Source organism: Perognathus longimembris, chromosome 8 (genome assembly GCF_023159225.1).
Source record: "Perognathus longimembris pacificus isolate PPM17 chromosome 8, ASM2315922v1, whole genome shotgun sequence".
Taxonomy (NCBI): Eukaryota; Metazoa; Chordata; class Mammalia; order Rodentia; family Heteromyidae; genus Perognathus; species Perognathus longimembris.
In genome coordinates this window covers 47,166,471-47,183,559 of record NC_063168.1, presented here as the reverse complement: position 1 = coordinate 47,183,559, position 17,089 = coordinate 47,166,471, and the positions used below count along the sequence as shown (strand labels likewise).

General features: G+C 36.8%; 1 protein-coding gene across 3 annotated transcripts in view; it reads right to left on the bottom strand.

The window, feature by feature from the left end:
• The window catches only part of Srbd1 (S1 RNA binding domain 1), a 180,671-nt gene that overhangs the window by 127,280 nt on the left and 36,302 nt on the right, over positions 1 to 17,089 (bottom strand). For all 3 annotated transcript variants that reach the window (XM_048353000.1, XM_048352999.1, XM_048353001.1), the window contains exons 11-14: positions 14,645 to 14,752; positions 11,008 to 11,165; positions 5,655 to 5,745; positions 4,910 to 5,017 (exon numbers count right to left, since the gene is read on the bottom strand). In XM_048353000.1, coding sequence (XP_048208957.1) covers positions 4,910 to 5,017; positions 5,655 to 5,745; positions 11,008 to 11,165; positions 14,645 to 14,752 — 465 coding nt within the window. The remainder of the gene's footprint in view (positions 1 to 4,909; positions 5,018 to 5,654; positions 5,746 to 11,007; positions 11,166 to 14,644; positions 14,753 to 17,089) is intronic.

The following is a 17,089-nucleotide window of genomic DNA, read 5'->3' as shown; positions in this document are numbered from 1 at the left end:
CATTGGCTTGAGCTTCAACTACATTCCCAAGTATGGAGAGGAAAAAAAAAAAATGGCTTAAAGAAATGGGTAGCAAGATATGCCCTTATGAATGCACAAGATAATGCTAAGTGAAATGAACTCCATGTTATAGAAACGACTGTTATATCACTGTTGTAAATACTTTCAACATGCCATGTCAAACCGTAGCTTCTATTGTTGCTGATCCTCTTGTATCCCCTTCCTGTGGTTGTACCCACACTATCACTGTATCTTATCTGAGTACATTGGAAACTGTATATACTGGTATTAGAACTAGGAAAGTGAAAGGGAATATCAAAATCGAGAGACAAAGGACAAAAAGACTAACGACTACAAAAGCAATACTTGCAAAACAATTTGGTGTAAACCAACTGAACAACTCATGGGGGGACAGGGAAAGGGGGAGGGGGGAAGGGGGAATGAGGGAGGAGGTAACAAACAGTACAAGAAATGTACCCAAGGCCTAACGTATGAAACTATAACCTCTCTGTACATCACTTTGACAATAAATAAGAAAAAAAAACATATAGTAAAAAGAAAAAAAAAGAAATGGGCAGCAAGACCTCTTCTGAAAGCATAAGAAGAAAATAAAGAGCAAAGAGTAAGATGGAGAAGAAACAGGAGGGACGGGGGAAAATGATGAAAGGGGTGGCATTGATCAGATGCGTTGTACATATAAACTGATTCATTGAATGGTAACTTGTACAACTGGTTAAAGCTAAAAAATATATAATTAAAATAAAGCTAGCATTCTGCTAACTTAAGAACCTCTAGAGGTCAGTGACTTTGTTTCTTTCTTTTTTTAATTATTCTAAATAATAAAAAATACCTGGACCACTTATTTATGTCAATGATTCGCTTAGGTAATCCTAATTAACCGATTCATACTACAAAGGTTCCAAAATAAATTTCTAAAGCCTGTTCAAAAAAAAGAAAAAACAGATCAAAAGCATTGGAGACAGGGAGAAAGAAAATTAAAATGGAGACTGAGCTGTACTCATAGTCTGACCCTACATAAACACACTAACGCCCCACTTTGAGAGATGGCAAAGGTATGTAGTAGGTGTTAAAAAGAGATTTCACTCAAGAGGCCTGTGTAACAGAGTTAAGACCAGGTCTAGAGAAGGAGAGCTACAATTAGACTGCCTAAGAGAACATTTGGTGTCATAGCTTCCTAGCATAGGGAATACAATATAAAAAAAAAAAAAAGAAAATCTTTACAAAAAGCATGGTGATTCACACTTATAATCCTAGCTATTTGAGAGGCAGCGATCAGAACTGTGATTTGAGATCAACTGGGCAAAAAGTTGGTGCAACCCCATCAATCACAACCAATAATTGGAAGCAGTGGCACACTGCTATGTGAGATGTTTAAGTAGGAAGTTTGTGGTCCAGGTTGTCCATGCCAGGAGTGCATATGCCTAATAAGTGCAAGGCCCTGAGTTTAATCCCCAAGACCACAAAAAAAGGAAGAGAGGGAGGGAGGGAAGGGAGGGAGGGAGAGAGGGAGGGAGGAAGAGAGGAAGGGAGGGAGGGAAGAAGGGAGGAAGGGAGGTAAGGAGGAAAGGAGAAAGAAGGTAGGTAGGTTCCTCCAAACAGTCCATGAAAAATCAGGTCCTATCCCAAGTATAACTGTTCCAATTTCCTAACAGTATATTTCTTTTCCTAATTTTCCTCAAATCTCAGGCCTGAACTTGAAGGGATCAGAAAATTCAGCTATTGGGTTAGGAAGGAGGGCAGGAGAAGGGAAGGAAGGACAAGAACAAAGAGGGAAAGAGAGGAAACTAATCATTCCATGAGCAAGCTTCCGTAAGTGGAGCACAAGTTTCCCAGAGTCACACAGATCTACATATAATGTTTGGAACCCTGATTATTGTACCAGAGAAAATATTTCTGCTATTCAGACACTGTTCTTATGACTAAGAGGTTGAAAAGGTCTGAACCCTGTCCATGATTCAGCCACAAATGAATGTGAGCTTATTCAAATATAGCTTAATAAGGTACTGGGATGATTTTTTTTTTAATTCATTATAATCCTAGGTACTTGGGAGGCTGAGATTGGTAGGATCATGGGTCTTGAACAACCTGGGTTGAAAAGCTCATAAGATCCTTGTCATCTCATAGCTGTAAACAACTCTATGTGTCTATCATCTCAAGCATATAGCTTGAGACTGGAAAACAGGATGAAATAAAAGTTATATAGACATTTCATTTCAAAAAGCATAAACTTGAGGAAACATGGAAAGAAGTAAATCTTAAAAGTATAAACTAAAATGATTTTTAAAAATCATCTTCGAGTCTCAAATAATACCTTTTAGTTATGTGAATGTAAAATACCTTGTACCTGCTTTATAGTAGTGTCTGTATTTTTTACAAGCTGTTTATAATGCTGCTACTTATGAATGTTTTCTTTCCAATTGGTGACTGAGAGGCTAATTACTTTTTTTAAATGGTGCCCAGTTACCATGATAGTGAAAAAAAAAAATCATCCTCTTCAAATTTTCAGTGAGTTGACCTTCATCTTTTAACTTCAAAGAAAATTTTAAATACAAAACCAAGTACTGACCTATGTTTCCCAAATATAACATATTATCTAACCTGGGTTAATATATTACTTTGGAACTAAAAATTATAACTGTAATACAGCTTCTTAAAAGCATGAGTTGCCAAGAGAGAAATAATGAAGCTAAAAAAAAATGAGATATGGAAAGCTTCATTTCTGATGCTGTGAGCTAAGGTCATATGCTAAATGGAACTGATTTCATTTGCTAGCTTCATGGCTTTCCAGAGTTTCACAGACTTCTTCCAGTAAAGAGAAGACTAACTCCAGTGTCCACCTGAGGTAGATGCTATTGAGAAATTGTTTTCCAGTTATCCTTACACATAACAAGATGAAATACCAAAGGGTTAACATGTTGGTATAAGAGCAAAATAGAAATAAACTCACTACATCCTACCACCAGAAGAGCACAATGAAAATGGACCATCTCAAACTGTGTCTCAAGCTTATGTGGGCAGAATCATTGATGAGCATATGGAACCACAGCCATCTCTCCAGTTTGCAGTCTAAATTCACACTACATGGGTGGTCAGAAAAAAATTCAAGCCAATAATTTAATTTAAGTGATCCCAAACTGGTAGTATCTGCAGGAGCCTGGCAAAGGCATATGCAAATCCTCTTTGAAGCAACTTGCAATCAATCCAAGCCTCAATGAATTCCCACCAAAAAAAAGTCTCACAAAAATCAGGAGCTTATAATAAAAACTGAACAGAAAAAGTAACAAAGCACCAAAAAGCAGGACCAGCAATTACAACAGAGAACAGAAAAACTTATAAGGATTTCAGATACTTAGAATTAGCACAGAGATTATACAATTCAAGGCTGTATATGGTTAAAGAGGTAAGACTGGCTTAATAATATTAAATTTGACAAAGCTAGAATATCCAAAGATGCAAACTAACTGGAATTTAAAATTTGTCTCTAAAACTTAAATAATAGATTTAAATAAAAGAATTGGAATTATAAATTTTCAAGAATAAAATAGAAAGACACATGCACTATTCACAATAGCTGCATTATGGAAACAACCCAAATGTCCTACAATAGATGAGTGGATCTCATCTAGGTACTCAAAAATGTGGTACCTATACAGAATTTTACAGAGCCATTACAAAGAAAAATATTATGTCATTTGCAGGGAAATGGATGGACCTACAACAAATCATGTTAAGTAAGCCAAGCTCAGAAAGACAAACAGCACATGTTTTCTTCTCATATGCAAAATCGAGATCTAAAATGCACTGGGACATAAAGTTATACAGGATTCTACTCATTCACACACAACGAGACCAAAGGAGGATATTCTTCGGGGAGAAACACAAAGGCTCAATGCCTATATGTCTCTGATCATATGAAATAATATTTATCAAAATGAACCCTAGGATATGAAAACAAGAGGATTTTTTATTTGTTTTTGTTTCCTTTTTGTTATTTTATTGTTTATCTGTCTTTGAGAAGGTAAAGGAGGACACAGAAAAGGAAAGATGAAGGGTAAACAAATGAGGCAGTGGTACTCACTAGAAATTACGTTGAAAATTGACTATACAACTTGTGGGTGGGACAAGAGGGAAAATCTGGGAGACAATGAGGGAGGGGGTGATACTGTCCAAAAACGAATCTTCTCTATACCTGACTTACTTAACTTTGTACATAACCTTTATAATAACAATTTTTTTAAGTTCTATAATTCTTCCTAGGTTTTACTTTTTGGTTTTGTTTTATTTCATTGATCCTGTCAGGATCCTCTCTCCTAGAACTAAATCCTTTGGGACTTATTTGTGCACTGTAAGTTGGAACAGATCGAAGTGAAGTTCAAAGGAAAAGGAGAAAAACAGTGGTGAATGAAAGTAGAATATTACTATTCCAAAGGCAGGCCTAGGAAACTAGGAATGCTAATCCACAGTCATTCCCAAGTTATCTGCAAATCTGTATGAAATGAGAATTTGTAACCAGGAAACAAATGAGAATGGAACATAAAAAATATTTTTTTAACTAGTAATATTTACCTTGGATTCTAATTCTGAAGGGCAATGATTCATAGGCTCAAAACCTTGGGAGAAGGTTATCTAGTCTATGGCTGCTAGACTACTATGCCATCCTACTTATTCATAAATAGTTCACTAAAGGTATCTATCTACCAAATACATTCTAGAAAATCCCATGCAACTAGCTGGTTTCTGGACCACTTTCTTGTTCTAATAGCTCCTGCAAAATTCTTATGACTACCAAAGGATGACATGGAAGACATCTGTCTTAAAAGGGAGAATTTATTACAAAAGGAACTTTCAAAAGACTTTCAAAGAAAACAAGCATTCCTAACATCCTTACCAGTAAACAACATCCAGTGGTGCAAAGTAGTTTTTCATTATCAAGTCAGCAAAGTAAGCTTCAGTTTCCCGGCAGGCAGTTCCGTTTCCAATCACCACAGTGCTGCAACTTCAAGGGAGAAAGAGAATGAGAAACTGGCTGAGTTCAAGGCATACTCTGAACTCAACCACAGAAAGTGTGCAGAATGTACAAACACTATCTTATACCATGTTTATTCTCTCACATGGTCATGAAACCTCTCTAGCAATGGAGAATAAAAGATACTGCCTTGCATTTAGAAGCAGAGGAGGGAGAAATGGTCTACTGTCATATAATCTTAACAACAATCAGGTAGCTTTCTTTTGATCTTTAAGGACCCAAAATAAATATAAATAAACTAAGAAATACTCTAATTCCTAACAAGGACACTAGGATTGATTCAAATAATATATTGTTAACTTCTAAGGCTTCTCACTACTACCAGTGAAGGAGGAAAGAAGAGAATTAGGGAGACATCAAGACAGAAGAACTAAAGGCTAATCTGCCTAGTTACTGCCTCCATTGTGAAGGGGTTCAGGAAGGGAGCAGCACTTCTCCATATTCATTATGTAGAGTTCTCTGGCAATTTGCCCAGCACTGACCTACAGTGGTTCCTTCTCTCCCATGAAGGAACTCCTCTTAATCCCTCCCTCCAAATTAGGGGCTCCAAAGGTATCTCTGATTAGATGAGCCACTTAAGTACTCAAAAGATTACTTATTTCCATACTTGAAATTCAGCAAAAGTCTCTTTATTTTCTCTGCTTCTCGGAAGCCTTGTCCACAATGCAAGTAAACCACATCAGTATGAAGTATCTGACCTTTAAAAAAAAAAAGGGGGGGGGTGAAAATTAAGCTTTCTGTAAGAAATTATAAAATATAAGTTAATAATATTTGACAAAGCCATCTACAAAAGAAAAGGAGACCTAAATGTCTTTATTTGGTATTACTGGGGAGTAAGTTCAGGGCTTTGTACTTGCTGAACAGGTATCTACCTCTTGAACCACTCCATCAGTCCTTTGTGTTGGTTATTTTCAATATAGGATCTGACTTCATACTCAAGCAGGCTTATTAGACTGTAACTTTCCTGTTTGCCCTTCCCTTTGTCACTGAGATGAAACCTATGTGTCACCACCCCTAGCCATTGTGCTTCCCCTATAGTTTATAATAACAAGCAATCATCACTGTGCCAGGCCATTGGTTGAGATGAAGTCTCATGAAATTTTATGCACAGGCTGACCTCAAACTTCACCTCCTATCTTTGTCTCCCAGAATTACAGGTTTAAGCCACTTTGCCCAGTAGAATTTGTCCATCTTTTAACATGCAGTCTGAATCATCTACAGTCTCTATATCAGATTCTCTCTAAGGACACATTTAAATAGTGCTATTATCTTTTTGTAAGTTATTATTAAATAGATGTATAAAGAGGTTGCAATTCCTTAAGAATATGAATACGATGCTTCTTGGCCAATGTCACCCTTTCCTTTGTTCTTCCCTAATTTTCCCCTCCTGTCCCTGCCCTCAAGTTATATAGTTAATGTTATTTATATAATGTACATAGACTATGACTACATTTGTTCACCCTTCCTGCATTCCTGTGCTCCCCAATACTGCTATTTTCAAAGTACAAGAACTTTTTTTCTATGTAAACCACCCATTAACTAGGTAATATGCCATTATACTTAAAAGAGAATGGTTGTTGATAATACTTAATGCTAACAATAGTAAAAGCAAACATATATTTAACATTCATAATAGATCAGACACTATTCTGATATTTTCTTCTTTCCAGGTGAAGATACTAAAATTTAAAGTAAAAAAAAATAAATATTTACTTTTAACAATACTCAAGAAAAAGACTAAAAGACATTTAAAAATTACATTAGGAATGAAAAGAGACTATATAACTAGAGATAGAAAGCAAATTAAAAAGAATCAGAAGCCAGGCACTGGTGGCTCACACCTGTAATCTTAACTACTCAGGAGGCTGAGATCTGAGGATAACGGTTTAAAGCCACACTAGCACAAAAGTTCCCATGAGACTCTTATCTCCAATTAATCAGTTAAAAACCTGAAGTGGCACTGTGGCTCAAAATGGTAGAGCACTAGCCTTGAGCAAAAGAGCTCAGCGACAGTGCCCAGGCCCAGAGTTCAAGCCCCGAAACTGCAAAAGAGGAAAAAAATTTGAAAAACACACACGGCAGAATATGCCAGTAATCCCTAGCAGTAGGAAGGGTAAGGAAGATCACAAGCTTGAAACCAGCCTATGCTACATAGCAAGACAAAAATAGGATTCAAAAAAAAAAAAAGAAAGACTATTATAATTATATATTGATTCAGATTAAATGATAAAATGGATACATTCCTAAAAAATTCTTATGAATAGAATGAGGATATGTATTCTCTTAAGTTTCTCAAAAACTATTCTACAGGGCTGGGGATATAGCCTAGTGGCAAGAGTGCCTGCCTCGGATACACGAGGCCGTAGGTTCGATTCCCCAGCACCACATACACAGAAAAACGGCCAGAAGCGGCGCTGTGGCTCAAGTGGCAGAGTGCTAGCCTTGAGCGGGAAGAAGCCAGGGACAGTGCTCAGGCCCTGAGTCCAAGGCCCAGGACTGGCCAAAAAAAAAAAAAAAAAAACTATTCTACAGGCAATACAACATTCTATTATCTCTCAATATACCAGGAAGAATGTTATCTGACAAAGTGTAATTTGACAGTTAAAAATATATACCTATATATACATATATATATCTGTGTATATAATTTATCACAGTAAGACAATAAAAAATTACAGTTATATGACATCCTTAGAAACCAGTTTGAGGATAGGAGCTGGAACTGGAAGACATTTTATAAAAAGGTTGACCGAAAACTTCTGAAAAAAAAATTCTGGATAACTTCAACCCCTCTGAATCAAGTAAACCCCTTGCAAAGCTGACTTGGGAATCACATCCAAGCTGATCAAGTAAAGATGTGTGCAAAGGAAAAAAAAGAGCTCAGATAAAAAAGGGAGAAAGCAACAGAGAAGCAAAATTGCAGAAGTTTAAGATTCTTTCACTTATCCAGAATTGTGTGATTTTTTTTAATGATTTTTTGTTTCACAATTTTGGAGAAAAGGAGAACTAAAAGTTCGGGAGATGCACAGCTACAAAACTTTGCTTAGGGGCTGGGAATGTGGCTTAGCAGTAGAGTGCTTGCCTAGCATGCACAAAGCCCTGTGTTCGATTCCTCAGAATCACATAAACAGAAAAGGCCAGAAATGGCACTGTGGCTCAAGTGGTAGAGTATTAGCCTTGAAAGAAATGAAGACAAAGGCAGTGCTCAGGCCCTGGGTCTAAGCCCCAGGAGTGGAAGGGTGAGGAGTGGGGGGACACATACTAATCTAAGCTCTCTTCCTAACACTTCAGGAAAACTAATTTTATGTAAAATTACTTCCAACAATTTTTGCTCTGTCAATTTTTGAAATAGGTTTTAGCTTGTTACTCAGGCCAGACTGAGTCACATCATTCTATTTTGTGTCCTGCTGTAACTGGTATGACAGGCAGTTGCCACCATGCCTAGCTACTGGGTGAGATGGGGATCTCGAGAACATTTTGCCTCAAACCTAGTCCTCCCAATCTCTGCCACCTGAATGGCCACCATAACTGGCTCAAAATTGTTTACAATATGAATTTTTTTTAGGGGGGGGGCCAGTCCTGGGGCTTGGACTCAGGGCCTGAGCACTGTCCCTGGCTTCTTTTTGCTCAAGGCTAGCACTCTGCCACTTGAGCCACAGCACCCCTTCTGGCCATTTTCTGTATATGTGGTGCTGGGGAATTGAACCCAGGGCCTCATGTATACGAGGCAAGCACTCTTGCCACTAGGCCATATCCCCAGCCCTACAATATGAAATTTTAAAAGACTAGTACAGAGCTGGGCACTGGTGGCTCACTCCTGTAATCATAGCTACTCAGGAGGCTGAGATCTGAGGATTGTGGTTCAAAGCCAGCCTGGGCAAGAAAGTTCATAAGATTGTTATCTCAAATTAACCACTAGAAAACTGGAAGTAGAGCTGTGGCTCAAAGTGGTAGAGCACTGTCCTTGAGCAAAAGAGCTCAGGAAAAATACTCAGGCCCTGAGTTAACGCCCCACAACCAACAAAAAAAGAGACAAGTATGTCCTTATAGAAGGACGTGCTCACAAAACAAAAGCTAATGAGAACAACCTTTTAAAAAAAAAAAAAAGAACATTAGAATTAGAAAATCTCAAAAATCAAATAACTCAACAATTAATTTGATATGGAAAATTTATAGTGCTCAACTCTGCAACACATATACTAAGTTGGAACAATAAAAGCTGTTATGAGCTATTTCAGAAATAAAATGGAAACCTAACCTAAGACAAAGAATGAAAGTAGCAGTAAATATTCTGAGAAACATGACATAAAATTTAAAAATATCAGAAATTAAAGAAGTTCACTGGTAAACTGTACTGTTTTTAATTTGAATCAAATGGAAATCCTAAAAACTAAAAAAGAACTGGAAAGATGGATTTAATAACAAATATATACCTGATTAGAAGGCTAATAAATTTTTAGCTGTATTTTTGTTTTGTCATTTCTTATTTGGAACAGGATGTTGCACTTGCTGGGTAAGTGCTTTACAACTGAGCTACATCCCAGTCCAGGGTTAAATTTAACAACCAATAGAAAATAAAACTAAAGAAAATAGAAGAGGAGAAACTGAAAAATTGTGTGTGTGTGTGTGTGTGTGTGTGTGTGTGTGTCTGTGTGTGTATGGTAACTGGAAAACAGATACAGTTGGTCTAAAAGCTCAGGATCTCATGCAAACACACACATCACACTGGCACACTTAAGTACATCATACAAAATTTTCAGAAAATCACAAAGGAATAAAACCATAGCAGCTACACAAGGAAAAACAATTTACATTACTTTCTAAGGAAACAAGACTTTTAGCTAACTTCTCAACAAAATGTAATGGAAAAAGATTTTAAAAAATGGGATGATATCTTTCAGTAACTACCATTAACCAATGTGTAGCCAGCAAAAAATATTCTTCAGCTAGATACCAATAGCTCACACCTGTAATCCTAGCTACTCAGGCTGAGATCTCAGGAGCACAGTTCAAAGCCAGCCAAGGCAAGAAAGTCTGTGACACTTTTATCTCCAATAAACTACCCCCACAAAAAAAGGCAAGAAGTGAAATTGTGGCCCAAGTGGTAGAGCACTAGCCTTGAGCTAAAGAAACTCAAAAAGTGCCCAGGCCCTGAGTTCAAGCCCCAGGACCAGCACTCTCAACCCTCCTACCAAAAAAAAGTTCAAAGTAAAGACAAAGGACTTTTCAGGCAAACTAAAACTGAGACTATTTTTCATTATAAAACCCACATTATTGTCGTTTTTTTTATTTTTTGTTCATCTGTCTTTGGGAGTGTAAGGGGGAGCAAAGAAATGGAGCAACAAAGGGTAAACAAATGCAGCAGTGGTACTCAGTAGACACTGTTGAAAATGAACTACACATCTTGTAGACGGGAATGGGAAGGGAAAACTAGGAAAGAGTGAGGGAACGGTTGAGTGTCCAAAAAGAAATGCACTTTCTTTACCTGACTTACGTAACTGTAACCCCTTTGGTACATCACCTTTATAATAACAAATAATTTTTTAAACAAACATTAAAAGTTAACTTTGTTAGGCAAAAAGAAAATGTCCTCAAATGGGAACACAGAAATGTCGAAATGGAGTATAAAGGGTACAGAAAAAAATATCAACTGGGAAAATCAATGAAATATCTTTAGTTGATGGGACAAAGTTCAAATGTGAGCATAGTTAATTCTCAAGATATTCACTGAGACACACGAAGGGGATAAACTGTCGTATGTTTAGAGATTTGGTCATAAATAAGAGAAATATGAATACAACTATCTGATTCTGCTATCCCTGTGAGAAAACATATACGCCTCAAAAATCAAAATTATTTCCAAATCCTCATGAAATCTATAAAGCAAACTTATGACCAAACAAACAACCACTGTATAAAAAACAACTTACTAGTATACAACTGTATAAAAGACAACTTACTAGTAGGAGAAATTATGGCTATTTTGCAGCCATGTTTGTAACCTGGATCTACTCCCATCAAGGTGCGCCCTGGAACCGGACTTGTTAAAAGGAGCTGCCGCAGGTTCCGGCCAAACATCATTACGGACTCCTTCTCTGCATCCGATGTCAGTTTGGCCCTTTACAAACAAACAAAAGAAGAGAAGAGGAAAACGAAAAATAATACTTAGCTTTTCATCCATCCAAATTTTCTTTCCAGAAAAGGAATAGAGTTTTTTGGTCCTGTTAATTCTCTTAGAAACACTTATATAACAAAATAACTTAAGAGGAAAGCCATAACCAACACATACAAAAACTGGGCCTACTACTGATCATAGTAACATGTGATGTCACAAACAATTCTGAGGCAAATTTTGCTTCTCTTCTCTATCTGCTATTTTATACAAGCCATATAACTGTGGGTATATCTGAGAAAGACTGTGTAAAGACCGTATATAAAGTGTCTAGTAGAATGTCAAATTAAATTTTATAATTGATTAAAAATACAAACACTTTATTAGAATAACTTACTGATGTATAAGTAGTCTCCTACAACACTGTTTTATGCCTTCACCTATAAATACCACATTGTCATCTTTGCTGTATTCCATTTTCTACATCTATCCACTTGTCACTCTCAGTGACATGACTATACCACATAGTAATAGCCAGTCCAGAACCATGACTCAAGCATATAACTTCCAGCATTACCCAGAGAACTTGTTAAAAGTGTACTTTTAAGACTTTGATGAGGGCTGGGAATATGGCCTAGAGGTAAAGTACTCGCCTCGTATACATGAAGCCCTGGATTCGATTCCTCAGCACCACATATATAGAAAAAGCCAGAAGTGGCACAAGTGGTAGACTGCTAGCCTTGAGCAAAAAGAAGCCAGGGACAGTGCTCAGGCTCTGAGTTCAAGCCCCAGGACCGGCAAAAACAATTTAAAAACATAAAAAATTTTTTAAAAGATCTTAAGGGGTAGCTAGGAATGTGGCTTAATGGTATTGTGCTTGCCTAGCATGCAAGAGGCCCTAGGTTCAATTCCTTAGTACCACATGACCAAAAAATGAATTAAAATAAAAAGATTTTGGGGATAAAAAAACTGTGTCCATTATAGGCTTTTTTAAAAGCATAGTGAAAGTTTTATTCTATTCATATACTTTATAGAAGCTCTCAATAAATTACCTCCTAAAATTCATAAGGTATTATAAAAAGCATGTCTTGTCTTTTAGAACAGTTTTGTTTTAATGCCTGCCATTGGCCACAAGAAAAGTGAGATTAGAAAGCAATTCTAATTATGTTTTGTATCAATATTGAGATAAAATATGAACATATACATATATAAAGATGGACACAGCCAACTAATAATATTTGCTTCTCCTGCTTTCTTGGTGATACTAGAGTTTGAACTCATGGCCTTGTGCTTTTTGAGCCACATCCACATCACTTTTTATTTGGGGAAGTGGAGAGTGATGAAGCCTCATAGTCTTGCTCAGCTCTCTTCCTCACTGATGGTGTTCTGAGCATGTCTCCAGTCTGGCATTCTGCCAGTTAATTGGAGATGGAATCTTCCAGACTTTTGCTGAACTGGCTTTGAACCATGACCTTCCAGGTTAGCCTTCTAAGTAGCTAGGATTACAAGCATGAACAATCAGTACCCAGCTAAATCCTTACTTTTAATTTTATTTATTGGGTAAATAATAAAAAAAAAACAAGGGCAAGCCCTTGTTGAAAATCTTACACGAGTTACAGTTATTTATATAAGAATACAAAGCTGGGTGGGCTAGGTGACTCATGTCTATGGTCCAGTAACTTGGAAAGTGTTTGGGAGGATCAAAATGTTGCAAGACTCCCATCTCAATCAGTAAAATGATGGGCATGGTGTCACATGCTTGTCATCCCCTATAAAGGAAGCATAAAATAGAAGGACTTTGGTCCAGGTTAGCTGGGATATAAATATAAAGCCCTACTTGAAAAACAACTATGGAAAAAAAAGACAGGGCACAGCTCAAGTTGTAGAGTACCTGCCTCCCAAGCACAAAGCCCTCAGTTCAAACCCTAGTATTATCTCCTCTCAAACAAATAAATGAGAAAATGAGAGGGGGGGAGGGAGAGGGAGAAAGAGAGGGAGAGAGAGACAGAGAGACAGAGACAGAGAGAGAGAGAGAGAGAAAGAGAGAGGGAGAGAGGCAAAAAAAAAGAAACCTATCACTAGAGGTTGTAAAATGACAGACATTTTAGAAAAAGGGAAGGAATATTTTCTTGATTGCCTATCAGTAACAAAAACCAAAAAAGGATTTCATACCAAACAATCCCACACAAAAGGATCTACGTTTATCTCAATGAAATTATGCAGTAAAAGTATTCAATGCAAATATATCCAAATAAAATCACAAGTATCACTGGATACATTATATGCAATAGAAAATTGGATGTATATGTACTTGCATTCACACTTTATATGCAAGAGAAGAAAATAAGATGAAGAAAAATGTGCAAAAAGGAATTTGAAATTTGAATAAAATAAGAACAGAATCTCTTATTTTGATAGTTTTTGCCCTAGCACTCAAAGACTAAAGATATATTTGAAAAATCTGAAATTAAATATAACTCCAAAAGGAAAATTGTTTTTAGGGGTTATTTAACCCAAAAAGGATGAAACAAAAGACTGAACTTCACTGATGAGCAAATTTGATAATGGAGGTTTTTTGTTTTTCTTTTTCCCTGCTCTGAACAACTCTCAACTCAAAGCCCAAGTCTAACCAAAGAAAAATACACATTCCACACTGCTGGAAATCCAAGTGAGGATACTAAGACAGATAGAACTCCAGTTCCCAGAAATCCATTGCTGAAGAACTTATATTTAAAAAAAAAAAATCACAACAAAAAACAGTGAGAATGAGATCTGTAACACACAGAAAAGACAATACTAAGGTTTATCTAGTTTCTAAAAAGTAACTAGCAATGAAGAACAGAGAAACTGGAGAAAGGAGATTTTGTTTCCTGAAATTTCCTTTCTTTCCATCTTTTTACCCCTGAAAAGAATTCTGCCTCCTCATCTCTTGCAATTTTTCATTTTTATTACTATTAGCCCATTCACATAATATTTATATCATTGCTGATAATTTTTCATCTAAAAGATTCCCATTTGGAGATAAAAACAAATATACTAGCTTTCTCTATTCAAAGTAATAAATTTATCATGTTCTCGACTGGTTTCTTTATGGTCTCTCTGGCTCTTTTATCTCAGGGGGGAAGATGCTTCCAAGCAACTTCTCCATTAAATTCCCAGTTTTGTTTCTTCTGAGTCAAATCTCTAATCAATAAACCATTTGTTTGGCTTAGTCATCAAATGGCAAAACTAGTACTGGAGAACTGGAAAGGGTATACGTTAAAGGATCAAAAATTGAAAAGCATATTGCAATTAAGAAAAACGTCTTAAGGATTTATGCACAAGAATAGCAACAGATTGAAAGCATGGCTTAAATTTAAGCTTTTGTGATTTTTGCCTGAGTTCTTTGCCTGGGTTAGTCAATCAACAAATATTTACTGCATGCTTTAATGGGACTAGTATAATACATATAATAATAAACAGTACATAAAATTAAAGATGCATACCTGAACTCTCTACAGAGGAGAGGATAAATAAGGCGTTTAAAGGAATCATCCAGTGAATTATGTAAGATCTTCATTAACTCTGGTCTTGCAAAGCCACGTGGTCTCCACCTGTGAACAAGAAAAGTCCACATAAAACTGATGTGACAATAATGAGACCATGAAAGGGCACCTGGAAGAAGGGGGGTGGTATAGAATGGAGAAGGTAAAAAGCCTTTTACTGAAGCCAAAGTAACATAATCTGAAGGAAAGGCTATGATGTCTGGAAGTTGTTAACGTAACATCTGGAATTTTTATTTTTAAAAACCTGCTAATTATGGTCCAAACTTAAGGGGAAAATTCCATCTTCTGGGAAGAGTCTCCAAAGCATTGTTGAGAATAGCCAAAGTCACTGCACTGCTGTGGAATGACTTGTCCCCTTCCTCAAACTCATACATCGAAGCCCCAAACCCAAATTTAAAAGTATCTCAAGATGGAGGCTTTGAGAGATAATTAGGCTAAGGTAATGGCTGGAGAGCTTTCTCTCTCTATCTACTATGTAATGACAGAGAAATGTGACTTCTACAAGCCAAGAGTCTTCCCTAGCAAGTAAGGACATTAGCTTCTTGACTTTGGAATCCCCAGCCCCTAGAATTGTGAAATAATAAATTTCTATTGCATTAGCCACCCAGTGTATGGCCCCTTTTTGCTGTGGTGCCCAACCCAAGCTACAAGTGTTATACAGTTCTCTTTTCATTTCTTTATCTCTTTTTGAGAGAGTCAAAGGAGACTTAGTAAAGAAACTGTTTTAATCTTCCCTCTGTGTAGTTCCCACCCCGCCTCCGCCTGCCCAACTTGGTAGCTCTCACTTGAATTTTATATAACACAGCTTTATTTTTTGTCATATCTCAACATATTTGAAAATTAAGTTTTCTTTATAAACCTTTAAGTATTCAAATCTTGAATCAGTTAATTTAAAACTAAGGCAACAAGTAAGGCAACCACTACAAAAATCATCTGCAACACTTTTTTTTTTTATCTAAATGAACTGAAAGAATTTGAAGAAGCTATTAACATTATGAAGTGGAAAGACCATCTGTGCTCCTGAATTGGCAGAATTAATATTGTGAAAAGGCAGTACTGCCCAAAGCAATCTGCAAATTCAATGCATTGCCCATTGAAATCCCAGTATCATTCATCACTGAGATAGAGAAAACAATCTAAAAACTCATATGGAACCACAAAAGGCTCCAAATCACAAAAGCAAACCTAGGCAGAAAAAGTCGTGCTGGAGTTATACAAATTCCAGACTTTAAACTCTACTACAGAGCTATAGTAATGAAAACAGCTTGGTACTGGACAAAAACAGGCCCAAGGACCAATGGAACAAAACAGAAGACCAGAAATAAACTCACAGACCTACAGCCATCTAATATTTGATAAGGGAGTAAAAAATATGTGATGGAAAAAAGGATAGCCTCTTCAACAAATGGGTGCTGGGAAAACTGAATATCCACGGGCAGAAAACTGAAACTGGATTCCTGATACAATATACTAACATCAATTCAAATATCTCAATTTAAGACCTGAAACTATGAAACTACTATAAAAAAGAGTAGAAGAAATATTAGAACTTTTTGGCACAGGCAAGAACTTTCTGAGTAAAGTTCCAAGGGTTCAACATATCAAAGAAAGAACTGATTAATGAGAGTGCATCAAGGGCTGGGGATATAGCCTAGTGGCAAGAGTGCCTGCCTCAGATACACGAGGCCCTAGGTTCGATTCCCCAGCACCACATATACAGAAAACGGCCAGAAGCGGCGCTGTGGCTCAAGTGGCAGAGTGCTAGCCTTGAGCGGGAAGAAGCCAGGGACAGTGCTCAGGCCCTGAGGTCCAAGGCCCAGGACTGGCCAAAAAAAAAGAGAGTGCATCAAAAATAAGTTTTCACACAGCAAAGGACAGAGTTTTAATATGCTAAAGAGACCCTACATAATTGGAGATCTCAAAGAACCAACAATCCAAGACAACCCCATTAATACATGGGGCAAACATGCTAAATAGAGACTTCTCAGAAGAAGATGTAAAAATGGTCAATAGATAGATGAAGAAATGTTCAACATCTCTGGAATACAGTGTTAATGGAAAGGCAAACTTGTCCAACCACTCTGGAAAGCAGTACAAAATCCTTCAAAAACCTAAACATAGAACAACCTTATGACCCAGCAATACTACTCTTGAGCATTTATCCAAAAGATTATACTAGAATACAGTAAAGCTACTGAACAGCCATGTTCATTTCAGCACTATTCATCATAGCCAAGGTATGGAAACAGCCTAGATGCCCCTCAATAGAGGAATGAATCAAGAGAATGTGATATATATAACACTCAATGCTATTTTACTCATCCATTAAGGAATAACGGTATTATTTCATTTGCATAGAAATGGTTGGGCCTGGAAAAAGTCATG